The following is a 14,992-nucleotide window of genomic DNA, read 5'->3' on the forward strand; positions in this document are numbered from 1 at the left end:
AGCACACTCTCCAGAAGACTCTGAGGCACAGTAAAACATAAGGACCACTTCCCCCAGATTGTTGCGACCCCCAGGCACTTCTGGAAGATGGTGAGAAACTGGGCCAGAATGGGGCACACACTAGAGAATACACCCGGTTTGCTAGCACTGGGAATCCTGGTGAAGTCGCTACCCGCAAGGAGCCGTGTGATGTTAACTATGGAGCAGAGTACTGAGCACAGGTCAGCTGGGGTGTGTGCACCAGAGTGCACACAAGGTGTGCAGAGGGCAACAAGGCGCTGAGCATCCAGAGAGGAGAGGCTAATGACAGTCAAGGGACTCCTGGGTGCCTTCCTGGAGAAGGTGGCATTGTAGCTGGGCTTTGAAAGATGAACAGACTTTGAACAGTTGGAGATGGTACATCCCGCTATATTTCAGTTTTGCTAGGAGCTCACCAGTGAGAATAAATAGTAAGGCATTGTAAAGGGTGGGGAATGCAGAGCTGGGGAGAGGGCAACAGGTGCACGTGCTCAGTTGGGCAGGTTCAACTGCAGAGAGGGACCTCAATAGATTTGGACTCAAGGGCACTGCCCACTCAAGTCCTCCCTGCCATGATTGGGACACAGCATTTAATTAACTTCCCCAGGTTTCCATGTCCTTGCCTGCAGAACAGGGGGATTAGTAGCTATCACACAATTGTTGGAGAACCAGGGAAAGAGAGTGGTGAAAAGATGCAGAAGAGATCCATATCATCTAGTAGGCTCAAGGCTGATAAAGGGCCCTGGGCTCAGGGTCCTTGGGAAGTCTTTCCCAGCCAGTTGGCCCTATAATTTCACACAAGAATGGCTTAGTCAGAATCTGAGCCTAAGGGACAGCTAGGGACCTGTCTTGACACTGCATTGCATTGTAGGCACCCAGGAATAGCACCAATTAATGGAAGTAGAAAGGTTTTCTAAACTGTTTCAACTTACACTTTTCAAAAAAAGGAATAAAATGAAAACCGTCCCATAACAAAGAATAAAAGCTACAGTTAGCTCTCACTTTGCCAAACTGTGTCTTTCATCTATGGTTATCAATATTTTGGGGTGCTGGGGGAGCAGATGGATATTGTGGGTCAGAACTAAAGAGCCGCCATGGTGTCCCCACCTTTTCCAAGCCTCCTGAAAACACCAGCCATTTATCCCTCTACGTTTGACCACCTTTTGTGCTGCGCAAATTTTTAATTCCACAGAACCACAGGATATTTGTACTTCCACAAAGCCACAGGATATGTTAAGAGGAAAACCCTCTCCCCTTTCCTTAATTATCTTTCTTTGCAGAACTGGGGTCCTGACTCACAGCCATTGTTCCTTCTCTTAATTTTGACAGGTCCTTCCTCTTCCCTTTCCCCTCCCGAGACACCTCCTCCCACGGGAATGTCCGCCTTTAAGTGAGGATTAAGGGTGTCTGGTGAGAAGGGGGCGGGTGTGAGTCCTTAGGGGTGTTTCCCCCAAACTGTAGACTCTCTCTTGACTAATTACCCACAGACGGCATTTAGGATCTTGGCATTTTAAAAGACTTCCTAAAACACTCAAAATTCCTTGTATCAAGGCCATATCCGCCCTATTCTATCCCTTTTCCTCCCAACTGAGACGAATTCAAGGCGGCCAGTGTTGAAGAAAGACGGACGAATGAATGAATGAAACCAAGACACAACTCTCACGGTCTCCACGCCCAATTTTTAAGCAATCCTATTCTCTCTCTGCATTCATCCTCCAGCCCACCCTCATGACTGCCTGCTAAGGCTCGCACGGTATCACCCGAGTATCGGTCTTAGAAGTGCAACTATCGACATATTACGGCGCTTCCGGTTTCCAAAATTTCTGAGCACCATGGCATTTTTCTTGCTCGACTGCATCCTCCTTGCCCCCTCTGAAGAAGACAGGTCCGAGATTTCTCTGAGATTTCTGTCCTTGCTGACAGGGGAGGAAACTTTGGCCTGGTGAGTGCGCTAGCTGGGGTGGCCGACCCAGCGGTGCGCGCGCTGGCGGGTGGCGCGGGCGAGCGGGCGCGGCGGCCAAGGGGCTCTCACCTCGGAAAGTCAGGCTGGCGACCGGGTCGCTGCGCCGGTCCTTCTTCAGACTGGGGAGGTTGCTGGCCCTCACCAGCTGGCAGCTCAGCATGGTTCGGCCGGCCCCCGCCGAGCAAGCGCCCGGCTCCGCAGCAGCCGCGCCAAAGAGGAGCGAGCTGTCGCCTCCGCTGCGCCTCCGCGGACAAGTCCCGACGCCTGGAGAGGCCGCGGAGAGGACACCGGACACCCTCTGGGTGGACCCTCCCCTCCGGCCCCGATGCGGATCCGCCCTGCCGGCGGGGGGCGGGACGGGCCAAAGCTCAGACGGGCGCTGGCGGGGGCGCTGGTCCCCTCCGCCGGTCCCCGCCCCCGCCAGGAATGGAAGCGCCGTTGACGCCGGGCGCACCGCTCGGCTGAGCGGCAGGAAAGCGGCAGTCAGTACCACCCGGCTCCCGGAGCGGCGAGCGCGCCTGGGCCCGGAGCGCACCAGGGCCGACTTCTTGTCCGCGGCTCTCCTGCCGCTGCGCAAAGGGTGGCGCGCCAAGGAACTGGGTGTGCAGGCGCGAGGTGGGGGAAACCCGGCTGCAGGGACCACAGTGTGTCCGCGGAAAACTGCACGCGCTGGGAGCACTAAAGAAGGAGAAGGCCGAACGGCACCTCCCGCCCCCACGCGCCGCTGGCCTTGGCCCACCCTCGGTGCTCCCGGAGACCCGAGAGACTCCGACGCTCGAACTCTCGGGAAGGGCCTCTGAGCCTTCTCAGATCAGTGATCTGGGGTCACTCATCTCCGGAGGCGGAGGTCTGTGTCCTGTTCTCTTGGAGCTGCTCTGCAACATCCCGAAAGCAATCTCTAGGTCCCCTGCCACCACCCGCCCCCCATCCCCCACCCCGTGGGCGGAACTGCTTTTTAGTGTGAGCCTCGAGCGGTGACAGCCTTTAGCATGCGTTCCCGTGTTAAGTCTGATTCCTTTCCAGCTGACGATCACAGGTGGCGGGCTTCCCACCTCTAGACCTGCACCGAGTGCCCGACGGGCGCTGCCCTTCCTCCCACCTCCCAGGTGCTCACTAGCTTCCTCACTCGGCCTCCGTTCCGTGACCAGTTATCCCCATTCCGCTGCACAAAACCCCAACTCTCTTCCCCTTGTCTTGTTTTGAGGCTCCAGCATTTTCAGGTGACTGTCACCTGGTGAAATCCAGCTTCACCTCCTCCACCTCTGTCCCTTAAGCGCTAACTGGTGTTGGAGAATAACACAGCTACCCTGCCAGCCTCACCTGCTATGTCCCACCCCAGACTCAGGGGGATCCTGACTGCCAATAAGCAGTGACCCTACATCACCGCAGTCTCTTCAGTCACACTCTCTCCTAGACAACTACTTCATACTTTTCGCTCCCCAAATTTACAGCACCCCATCACCACCCTCACTCTCAGGTTGCTTACTGTATGCAAAGGAGAGAACGCCCCAGGCTCCCAGGCTCCTAAACCCCACCAGCTTCTGTGCCCAAACCTTTTGCTCTCCTGCTGTTAATAAACGAATCGTTTGTACTGCAAAGCCCGGCTGGGAGCTTGGGCACTAGATCCTATCCCCCTCACCCACTCAAAGACAAGTCTAAGGCTGTCCTCTCCCCAGTTAAAGGCCATCCCTCCTCCAGTTGGCTTCTGCCCTCTTCCTCCTGATTTTTCCGCTCTCCCTGAGTGACCCCACTCACTCTCATAATGCGATGGCCACTTACTTCCTCTCCAACATCCAAAGTTCCTCTCTCTCAGCAGAACCCAACTATTTGGGTACTACTTCCAGCCCTAGCTCCAGATCCTGACCTAACTAAGCCCATCACCTGGCAATAGCTCTTGGTTCAGCGATGGGCATATATGTCCCAAGTTGTTCTCCCGGAGGGATAACTTGTTCTTCGTGACTGGGCAAGCCCAACTCCCTGTCCCACTTTGTGAGAATAAGGAAGCGTGTAGATCCAATTGTTAGCCAGCTCTAAGATGTAGCAGACACCAAGGGCGGCAGACCAGAGAAAAATAAAATGGAGTCTGCCTGTGTCCGGGATGTCTGGAGCTGTCCACTCTATGTGCCCAGAGCCCACCAGGTCTCTGGATCATACTGGGGCCTGATACTAACGGGGCTTCCTCCCCAGAGGACTTGTATTGGGAATGAAGATCACTTTAAGACTGTTTATTATTAAAGTCATTTTGAGATAGGATTTCACTTACAGCCTAAATCATCCTTGCTGACTTTGGTACGGTCTATGTGCCCACAGCATCCATGTGCCTCCACACAGGAGCCAGGTGATCTTAAATATAATCAGTCACACACACACACACACACACACAAACACACACTCTTTGTAAAATCCCTCCAAGGCCTCCCATGCTCTTGGAATAAAGCCCAACTCCCTTTCCCCTGCATACAAGGTAAGAGCACTCAGCCCCTCACTCTCTGAGCTCCAGTGACTTCCAGTTTCTGGAGTATTTTGAGCTCCCTCCAAACTCAGAGCTCTCCTGCCTTCCCGTTCTTTTAAAGGGCCACCCCCACTCATCCTTCAGGCCTCATCGCTTCCATGAGAAGCCTCTGACCTGATCTAGGTTGGCTCTTCTGGCAAACCACTGCACAACAGCACTTTTCCTTCTTAGCTTTCATCCCAATTATAAGCAATACCTATTTGTTTAATTGCTGGTTTGATGTCTAGCTAGATGGTGAAGTCGGTCACTGAGGGGAGAGACCAAGTTTGTCTCAGGCAGCCAGGTGTTCCCAGTGCAAGCAAGGGCTGGCCTGGGGTTGGTGTGGTGGACATTGTACTTGGCTGTGTCCCTTCCACCCTAGGATTTGGTTAGGCAGGCAGGTCTCAAAGAGGATACTACTGCCCTCTATGGGGAATTTTGGATATGATGACTAGGGATTTTTTTTTACCATCACAATGATTCCTGGCTTTGCTGTTTTCCCCAGCATGCCACACCGTGCCCCCCAGACCTGCTCTAATTAGGTCAGAGACAGCATAGGAAATGTGTGGAACTTTTACAAACACTTGGCGTATTTCCAAGGAACAGGGTCTTCACACAGTTGCTCTGTACACCAGAAAAACAGCAGCTGGTGGCATGAGCCCTGGAACTTCCTGGGGCTTCTCTTCCCATCCCAATTTCCAACTTCACTTCTCACTGATTGGATGGTTGACTGATCCCTTGGAGACATCATCCTGGAGCCAAATCCTCAAGGGGGCTTCCTCCCAAGGGGACTTGCATCAGGAATGTAGCTCTTGTGGACAGTGTGCTGAGATCTCCACTTGTCGCCCTCAAAGTTGTTCTCCCCTCCTTCCACAGAAATGTTCCAAGGACTCCGACCTGGACACATGGTCACCCACATAGATAAACTACATTTCCCAGAATTCGCTCACAGCTGGATGTGGCCAGCAATCCAAGTGATAACCTATACAATCAGTTCAGTTCACTCAGTTCTGTCCAACTCTTTGCGACCCCATGAATTGCAGCACACCAGGCCTCCCTGTCCATCACCAACTCCTGGAGTTCACTCAGACTCATGTCCATCGAGTCAGTGATGCCATCCAGCCATCTCATCCTCTGTCGTCCCCTTCTCCTCCTGCCCCCAATCCCTCCCAGCATCAGAGTCTTTTCCAATGAGTCAACTCTTCGCATGAGGTGGCCAAAGTACTGGAGTTTCAGCTTTAGCATCATTCCTTCCAAAGAAATCCCAGGGCTGATTTCCTTCAGAATGGACTGGTTGGATCTCCTAGCAGTGCAAGGAACTCTCAAGAGTCTTCTCCAACACCAAAGTGTTATTGTCTCAGTTGTGTTCCACTCTTTGCAAGCCCATGGACTGGGTTACTCTTTGCAAACCCTGCCAGGTTCCTCTGTCCATGGAATTCTCTAGGCAAGAATACTGGAGTGGGTTGCTATTCCCTTCTCCAGGTATCTTCCTGACCCAGGGATCTTACTGGGTCTTCTGCACTGCAAGTCGATTTTTTTTTTTTTTTTAAAGAGAAACATTGTGTTTAATGGTAGAAGTTAGCACACTCCAGCACTGAGCATGGCCTGGAGTCAAAGCAGCAGCGGTGGGTAGGTGACCTCCATGGAGCCTCATGTGGTGAAGAGGATGAGGAGGGTGGCCATAAACAGAAAAGCCCCTCAGACAGGACAAAGCCCAGAATGGTGCTGGAAAAGAGCTGCTGCTTCAGAGATGGGTTTCTTGCATAGCCAAGGACCAAGCTGCCAAACACTGTTCCAATGCCGGCCCCTGAACCAGCCATACCAACTGTGGCAGCCCCAGTGCCAGTAAACTTGGCCACTGTGTCAATGTGCCAGGAGACAACACTGGTCTGGAATTTCCATCAAGCCACCCGGAGTGAGACACTGCTGTAGGAAGGCTGTTCAGATGGGCTCTTTGGCCTACTCAGGAAGGAGGCAGACATAGGCCTGATCAGACCCCTGGTACAAGAGCACATCAGAGAGGCAGGACTGAGCAGCGCTCCGGAGGCCTACATTTTTTTCAGTCTATTCCCACTGTCCTGCTGCCCCTGCTCAGACCACAGTACTCACCCAGCTAAGATGACTGACTCACGTCCCGGCTTTAGCTTTAAGCACAGGCAGATTCTTTACCCTGCATTGCAGGCAGATTCTTTACCATCTGAGCCACCAGGGAAGGGAAGCCTCAATGAAGAGGAAGGCTAATGCTGTCCTGCCGGCTGCAGTGGAAACATATCCCAAATCATCATATGCAAAATACCCACTGGGGGCAGTACTATCCTCTTTGAGAACCACTGGTTTAGCCTCATCACGGTATGGAAGGGACACTGGAGAGCCAAGCACAATGTCCACCACATCAACCATGTTGTCAAAGGGACCACAAGTTATAGCAGAGAAACAGGACAGAAGGATCCGGAGGCCTGGGCAGCCCAGTGGGTCAGTATTTTACCAGTCAGGGCTGCCTATGCAGCAAACATTACGAGAGTGACCATCATGCATGCCCCCCACCCTCAGTTAAGGTTCTCTAACCAACAGCCAAATCTGCACCCTACCTAAGGGCCCAGGTAAGGGCAGCTCCTCAGCACCCTAGACAACTCCAGCCCCACTGCAAAGGCGACAGGGCAGGCTTAGGAGTCACCATCGGGGAGCAAGTGGGTAAAGGTGTTCTTGACCTACAGTGGCTTGAAGCACGATTTTGGTTCTCAGTCAGAGACTGAAGTCAGGCTACAGTAATTAATGAGAGCTCTGAGTCCTGGCTGCTAGACCACTGGCCACTGAGACGACCTTGGCCCATATGGCTTTGTGGAAAATGAATTTCCACAAAGAAACAAAGTAGGGAAACAGTGTTTACAAGGAGGGAAAAGAGGACATGTGGACAGACACACAGGCAGGCTGAGCGAGAGAGCCGCACCCTCATGGTAGTTTAAATTGCTTTTATGGGGCATTTCTTCTGGGTTTCCTGTGGCCAGTCATCTTGCTTTGCCTTGTTCTGATCCGTACTTGGTTTATCTCAGGGTCCTCCCATGTGTGTGTGCATCTCTTAGCCAAGATGGATTTTAGCCAAGAGGCCTATGGGTAGGTTGACATCACTTACTATGGGGTGGAGGCCCCTCCCTGTTTGACCTCCAAGGAGCTTTTCTGCACATGTGTAACTGGGAAGGTGTCCTTGATTTTAAGAATAAGGAATATGTGGTCTTTGATCTCTTACCTGGTCATGCTTTGCTTCTCCTCCCTCCTGCTGTTTTGGGGTATCTGTCGACAGCAGACAAAATCTAGCTGTTCAGCCTGGCGCCTGTCTATCTCCTGCCTGAAGGGGACCTGTTTTGAAGCTGAGTTTGCATAGCAAGCCCAGTTTTTACTTAAAATTTCATGTTAACCACAATGACATTTCAGAGCTAACAGAGGTAAGAGGGGAGGGGACTAAAGCTCACCCCTGCCATCCCAGTGGTGTAGCCACAGATAGGTGCTGTCTGATCATCTCAAGTGAGGGGCCTGGCTGCCTGTTCCCTGAAGAGACACAGACCTAGGTCTCCAGGATTAAACACAGTGGAAGCCATCAGATGCTGCCACTGGTGTCTCCTGGGACACACCCAGCACAGAGACCTGTTGTCTTTGATCAACACAACATTTTATGACAAAATTGTACTTTAAACATTATGAGATCTGGATTTATAGCATCTGTTGAAAAATCAGAACACCTGGCCTGTAAGCCCTAATTTTCTGCCCAACATTGATTACCTAGCACCTCTGGCCGGAAGTGTGCCTCTCAGCTCGCCCTACACCCGCACTCACCCAGATATGCATGTGCTCCTCCCTCTGGCCTTAGTTATACCACCTGCCACGCTCCCCTGGGGATGTGGGCTTATGACCCTCTTCTGTCCCCTATTTGGGGTCCTTCCTCCCTGCCAGTCAAGAGGAGTTACTTCAAGGAGAGCCTCTTTTTGTTCTTGGAGTTGGTCCACTGGTCTCCTCTAGCTCAGCTCTCTTAATATCTGGGCCTTGTTTTTCCCCAAAGCCTCACATGGGTTATCCAGGAAGCAAATAAACCTTGCCCTCTGCTTCCAGTTACACCAACCTTGAGATGAACACTCTGCATGTGAGCTTCCAGGATTCCTCAGGGCACATTTGTCCAAGTCCAAAGACTCACAGGAGTATGAACAGTCCAATGCATCCTTCTGCTCCACCTCCACATTCATTTAAGAAATTGTGTCCTGTGGATATCCCAATACAACCAGCTGGGATTAGAGGGGCACCCACACATGTCTGCCAGGGGTGTCAGGCAACAATGATTCTGGTTACGGCCATGACCACATGACCAACTGCCTGGAAGAATAGCCCATCGCAGGAACAATTAGATGGCCCTGGGCGTCCATTGCAGTCCTTGCCTTTCTAGCCATGTGTCCCAGGGCATGAGATCTGACCTTTTGGAGTCTATTTCCACTTCTGTAAAATCAAGAGAATGTTACTTCACAGAGCTCTTGGGATGGTTAAAGCAAACACCAGGGCTTCCAGCCCAGAGCCTGCCTGGCTCACAGGAGATGCACAACTGTTAACATTTCAGCCTAATGAACCCATCTGAGGAGAGACCAGTATGCAGGAAGAAAAGAAAGAGAGAGATTTTGGCCTGGAGAGAGAGATTGAGAAGGTTTGTGGGCCCAGGGAGTCACAGGAGCGATGCTCGTTCCAAGAAAGATCCAGTCCGATGGGGAGGGCCAGCCAGCCTGATGGCCACAGCCAGCCATTAGGTAAGTAGACAAATGCCTTGGCCTCAGAAAGGACTGCCCTGGGGAGTGCTCCCAGAGGAGACAGGGCCAGAGTCCCCTGGGGCTGAAGGGATGACCACTCACTGCTCAGCACAGTGTGCCCAGTCTGATTGGACAGTAAATGAACCAACAGAGCTGGTGATAGGACTGACCAGGCCAAAAAGATTGTGAAAGACTTTTTGGATGTGTGCAATGATTTCTTAGTACATGTACAATACATGTTAACCATGATAATAATTAGAATGTTGTTAGTCACTCAGTCGTGTCCAACTCTTTGTGACCCCATGGACTGTAGCCCACCAGGCTCCTCTGTCCATGGGATTTCCCAGGCAAGAATACTGGATTGGGTTTCCACTTCCTTCTCCAGGGGATCTTCCCGATCCAGGGATAGAGCCTGGGTCTTCTGCATTTTAAGACAGATTCTTTACTGTCTGAGCTAAATATATATAATCATATATTATAATAGTGAAATAGTTAATGTGTATTTATGTGCTGGGCATTATTCAAAGTGTTTTATATGGATTAACACATAAACTCTTCAGAACCATCCCTCCAAAACAGGTACTATTATTATCAACATTTCATAGGTGGGGAAACCGAGCACAGAGTGGTTAAGTAACTTGCCCAAAGACACACACACCGCTGGAAAGTGGCGGAGCTGGAATTCCACACCCAAGGTCCTAGGTAGTCTGGGTCTACAGCCAGAACTCTAGGCTACCATCCTTCTTCCGCTCTTGTTCAGTGCTCTTATCCCACTGGAATGTGACTGAGGCTTCACTCCTGAGTGCCACCCCACCCCCCGATGGATCGGCTAAGCTGGGGGCCTAAGGTTACAGTGCTCCCTTTTCAGAGGCCCCCAAGTGCCTGCCACCCCCACTGCAGGCTGCCCACCTCAGTGCCATGGGATGCATGACCCTAGCCTCAGCTTATCAGACCCTTAAGAGCCACCACAGGCCTAACAGAAGGCTTGAAATGGCCTAGCACAAGAGTTCTGCCCAGAGGGAGCACCCTGGACCAAGCGGTGACTGGACCTGCAAGATGCAGAAGGGCAGAGACCCCTCTGAGATAAGAAAGCATCCTTCAGACTAGAGAATGAGATCGAGGATGTCAGAGTCCGAGGGAGAAAGAGCCAGTGGCAGCAGGGACAAAAAGTGTGAGGCAAGACAAGGTGTGAGGAGCCACGTGCAGATGGAGATGGGGCTCCAGGGTGTGAGCCAGAGCTGGGTTCATTTCTGTCTCTCCACCCTTTACTGCTAGCCTTTTGTAAATCAGAGCGAAGGCCAGAGGGAAGTGGTAGGGCAGTTAAAGACAACAGGGTTCCAGAGCCAGAGCATGTGAGCCTGAATCCTGACTCCACGAGTGACTAGCGTGACTTAACTTCTGCGTGCTGTAGAGTGTGGGTGATAATGGTTACTACCATATATGGCTGCTAGAAGGATTAAGGATCTACATATAAGGGCCTGGTACAAATTGAGCAACTTGAACATGATAGAGCTCATAGTAAGTGAGCTCTATTTAGAACAGAGCTTACACCTAGGAAGCACAATATCATTTAAGTACATCTCATAGGATTGTTGTGGGTTTTAAAGAGACAGCGTATGAAAATAGTACATTATGCTTAATGAATGACTATTCTCTCTCACTGTGATGAATACACATGTTCAGAATTGGAATCCCCATCTCTGGGTCATTTGTCATACACTGCACTCCCTGCAGCCTGGCACTCCCCCCACTTTGACTCAGCCCAGCCCGGGTACCCCACGCACAGCCCTCCCTAGCTCTGGCTGGGGTCCAGGGTGCCTCGTGTGTGGGCAGTGCATGGTATGCTTTTCAAAGCACTTTCTTATTCATGAGCACAGACGCTGAGAACAACAAAGGGCATGATGATGGGGGTGGTGTGGTGGATGCTTTGGCCGCTGTGTAACCTTGGCCAGGCCCCTGCCTTTCTCTGGGCCTATCTGCTCTGCTCATCTGTCAAAGGGGATAATATCCCTGCCCAATGGCCTCACAAAGCTACTGTGAACAGGAAGTGAACTTAGGCATGCATGGAGACACTTGTTAAATTACAGGATATTCCAAACAGGTAGCCAAAGGTGGGGGGGGCGGGAAGTCCATGGTTTCCAAACCTAACAGGTCTGAGAAGGCCAGTTCCCAGCCAGTTGGTGAGGGGAGGCTTCCCAGAAGGGCATTCTGCTCTGAGTAGTGTGTCCCTGAGACCAGAGCCTTCTGTGTAATCATTTAGCAACCTGTCCCTGGCCGGGAGGAGGAGGCGGAGCTAGCCTGATGCTGCGGGGAGGCCGAATTTGGACATAAGTTAAGAGCTTGGCCAACACACAGGAAGTGGACTGTGGCCAGGGCTGGGGGAGGGAGGGCCTGAGCTCCCCATGACTGCCTGGCAGTGATTGTGATGGCTGGGAGTTGGGGCATCCAGACAGCCCCCTCTAAAGGCTGGGGGCACTCCCAGTCAGCACAGGCAACATATTTCCTTTACCGCCAGGGAAGGGGGAGCCCTCTCAGAGGAGCTGGCTGCAGACAAAGGGGAGGACTGCAGACTGACAGCAGACAAATGGTGGGGGGACTCATTTGGGGGGAGGATAAAAGATGAGCGATTGCTCCACAGACAGCCCTGGGGCAGAAGTAGGAAATTATGAAAGGAGAGGAACCATGCCAGAGGGACTTCCGGTGGGTAAAGCACTTCCAGGGTTAGAAAGTGCTTCCCCATTCATTAACCATTCTTCATTCTTTCCTTTCTCTTACTAGGGTTCTGAGCTTGGTCTGGGTGGGGGCATTGTGAAGTCTGGGGAAAGTGTGTGTGTGTATTGGGGGGAGGTGTTGGGAGGTGGGAGTGTGGTCAGAGAAGGTGAATGAAAATCTGGTTCAAGCTGAGTGGTCATCAGAGGAGACAAGGCCCCTGAGAACAGAGGCAGGAGCGCCAAAGTGGCCCTTCTTGCATTTCATTTGTACTAGACAGCTCCAGAAGGTGCCATCCACAGGGTGGGCTCAGCCCTGGGACAGGGATGAAGGGCTGGGTGGGGCGGATGAGCTGAGGGAGACGGATGCTCAAAGCCCAGGGTGCTTGTTTCCCTCTGGCAGCAGCGTATCCTCCTTCCCCTCAGCCAGGGGGTTATTTACAGAGTGGACGGGGCTCCCAGGAGGTCTGCAGCTCCAAGCCCAGGGCCCTCAGCTAGGCTGCACATCTGGGCCTTTCAGATGAACCACTGTCCTGGCCTGCACAGAGCTGAGGTTGTAGAAGTGTGGAGGCACCCCCCACCCCCACCCCGCCACCCCATTCACACCCTCATTCTCCCCCTGGAAACACCTTGATAAAGCGCATTTCCGAAGGCAACTGTAGGAAACTGGTCAGAACAGTTCAAAGCAAGGTGTCAGGAAAAGAGCACAGCCAGAGTGTCACCTCCCCCTACCCCTCACCCTGGAGCACATTGCTTTCCAGCCAAGGGCCCATTCAGCAGCTCCTCCTCGAGAAACCTGAAATCTCACCCCCAGGAGTGTGTGTGTGCTTGTGTGTGTGTGTGTGTGTGTGTGCACGCAAGCACACTGCTGTGGACACATGCCTGCATTCTGTGAGTTTCTACTCCTTGGAACTTGCAAGTGTCACCTGCATTTCATGTGTGCATGTGTCTGGGAGCCTATGGGCACAGGGGTGTCTGGGAACAGGGAACGAGTCCATTGGATGGCCAGGGATTTCCGGAGGCCTGGGATGTAGCTAGATCTTGAAGGAGAAAGGGAGTGACAGGTATAGAGGCTGAAAGCAAACCCACAGAGTGGGTGGGGCAGCGGGCCCACACAAGTTCTCTGGTCCTTGTCCTCCAGTAAGGCTCCAAACACACAGGCCCATAGACCCCAGCTCTGGCTTCGCCCACAGAAAGTCCCAGAGAAGCAGCCTGAGCCCAGCCCTCACCTCCTGGAGAAGTCCATTCATCACCATGAAAGACCTTCCTGTGGATGGTCTCAGTCTGATGGGGGAGCAGGCTCCTCCACCTGATGATGGGGATGCCACCCCCAAAATGCTGAATTTCCGCATCCTGTGCCAGAAAGCAAGAGTAGGACCCCTGGACCGATGGGCGGTGCCTCTGTTCCCAGTGTGCGCCTGCCTGCCGGCCCAGCCTGTGGTAGAGAGTAAAGGGCGAGGGCAGCCGCCAGGCCCCGGCCAAGGCAAGAGAGTTGGATTATAAATAGCCCTGGGACCAGTCTTCCGGGGAGAGGCGGGGAGCCCTGCAACACAACGCTTTGCAGCACACAATGCAAAAAGGTTTCTTTTAAGAGATCCAGCGAGTGCGAGGATAGATGCTGGTCTTGCCCCCCAGGCCCCTCCTAGCCCCAGCCGGGGCTCAGCTTCCGGGCCGCTGACCACCTCTCCCTCTTGCCTCCATTTCTCCGAGTCGCCTCTCTCCGAGTGAGTGTTTTTGGAACACTCAAAGTCAATCTGGCCGAGGAGTCTTATCTCTCACATTCCGGTGTTCGAGGTGGAGAGCCGCGGCGTCCCCTCTCCAACTCCCACCCCATCTTTCCGGGAAGGATCGCGGGCCCCTCCTACCTGCAAACACCGCGGAGCAGTAGGCATCGCTGATGTCGGTGTCAGGGGTGTGGACATTCTCCGCGTAGAGGATGAAGACCCTCAGCATGACTGATGGGAGTCAGGATCCCGTGCACCCAGGGCGCGGAGAGGGCTGGGGAAGGTTGGGGATTGCCGAGGCGCAGCTCGTGGGTCCCCTCACTGCAGAGGGCTGGTGGAGGGAGACTGGCTCGGATAACTGACTCCCAGCTCAAAGCAACGGCTCTTGAAGGAGAAAAAACAGGCCAGTCTCGGGCTGCTCCACTGGCCTCCACTCGGTCAGCGCCCCGGGCTACGCTTAGCCCGCTTGTCAGCGGGCGCTGCGAGAACAGGGGCTTCTGCTCATCTTCCACCCGCGCCGCCCTGCGCGAGCTTGGCTAAGCTGTAATTCAATGCTCCGGCCGCAGACTCTCCCAATGACACGGCATTTTGCACCTGGCGGTGGAACAGCGGACTGGGCGGCGGCCGCGCCGGCTGAGGGCTGCACCGGGGTTGCGGGCGCCCAGCGCAGTCCAGATCTCGCTCCAGGACGGGAGAAAGACCTGGTCCCTCCCCTGACCTTCCACCTCGGGCAGTGCGCGACGCCAATCCGGTGGCCTCCCACCGCGGGGATTCCAGCACTCTCCCTCGCCGCCAGCCAGACCGCCCCGGGGACGCTCTGGGGAGCAGGCACAGGGCCGGCGCTTTCCAGACAGAGTTGAGGAATTTCATTGAGAGGCAGCGCTGGCTGCCTTAAAAACTTTGTACCCTTCTTCTCTGGTTGTAAAAACAACACATACTACTTTAATCAAAAAGCATAAAAGAAAGAAATCGCTGAGTCTGAAAAAAATACAATATTAACATTTGGTTATTTACCAACTGAGACTTTTTCCTGTGAATTGCATGTATATATGAAAGCTAGTGAAGGTGATGGAATTCCAGTTGAGCTATTTCAAATCCTGAAAGATGATGCCATAAAAGTGCTACACTCAATATGCCAGAACATTTGGAAAACTCAGCAGTGGCCACAGGACTGGAAAAGGTCAGTTTTCATTCCAATCCCAAAGAAAGGCAATGCCAAAGAATGCTCGAACTACCACACAATTGCACTCATCTCACACGCTAGTAAAGTAATGCTCAAAATTCTCCAAGCCAGGCTTCAGCAATAT

General features: G+C 52.9%; 1 protein-coding gene and 1 pseudogene across 21 annotated transcripts in view; both read right to left on the reverse strand.

Moving 5' to 3' along the window:
• DYSF (dysferlin) overlaps window positions 1–14,344 on the reverse strand; it is a 223,026-nt gene extending 208,682 nt beyond the window's left edge. For 5 of the 21 annotated variants that reach the window (XM_055539693.1, XM_055539689.1, XM_055539691.1 and 2 more), the window contains exon 1: window positions 13,827–14,343. In XM_055539693.1, coding sequence (XP_055395668.1) covers window positions 13,827–13,914 — 88 coding nt within the window. In that variant the 5' untranslated portion in view covers window positions 13,915–14,343. Of the gene's footprint in view, window positions 1–2,050; window positions 2,277–13,826 lie in introns of those variants that run through there. The other 16 variants (XM_055539682.1, XM_055539683.1, XM_055539678.1 and 13 more) reach the window with 8 other exon arrangements.
• Window positions 5,774–6,526, reverse strand: LOC129622876 (ATP synthase F(0) complex subunit C1, mitochondrial-like; annotated as a pseudogene).
• Window positions 14,345–14,992: the final 648 nt, after the last annotated feature.

The sequence above is a fragment of the Bubalus kerabau genome, chromosome 11 (genome assembly GCF_029407905.1).
Source record: "Bubalus kerabau isolate K-KA32 ecotype Philippines breed swamp buffalo chromosome 11, PCC_UOA_SB_1v2, whole genome shotgun sequence".
Classification (NCBI taxonomy): domain Eukaryota; kingdom Metazoa; phylum Chordata; class Mammalia; order Artiodactyla; family Bovidae; genus Bubalus; species Bubalus kerabau.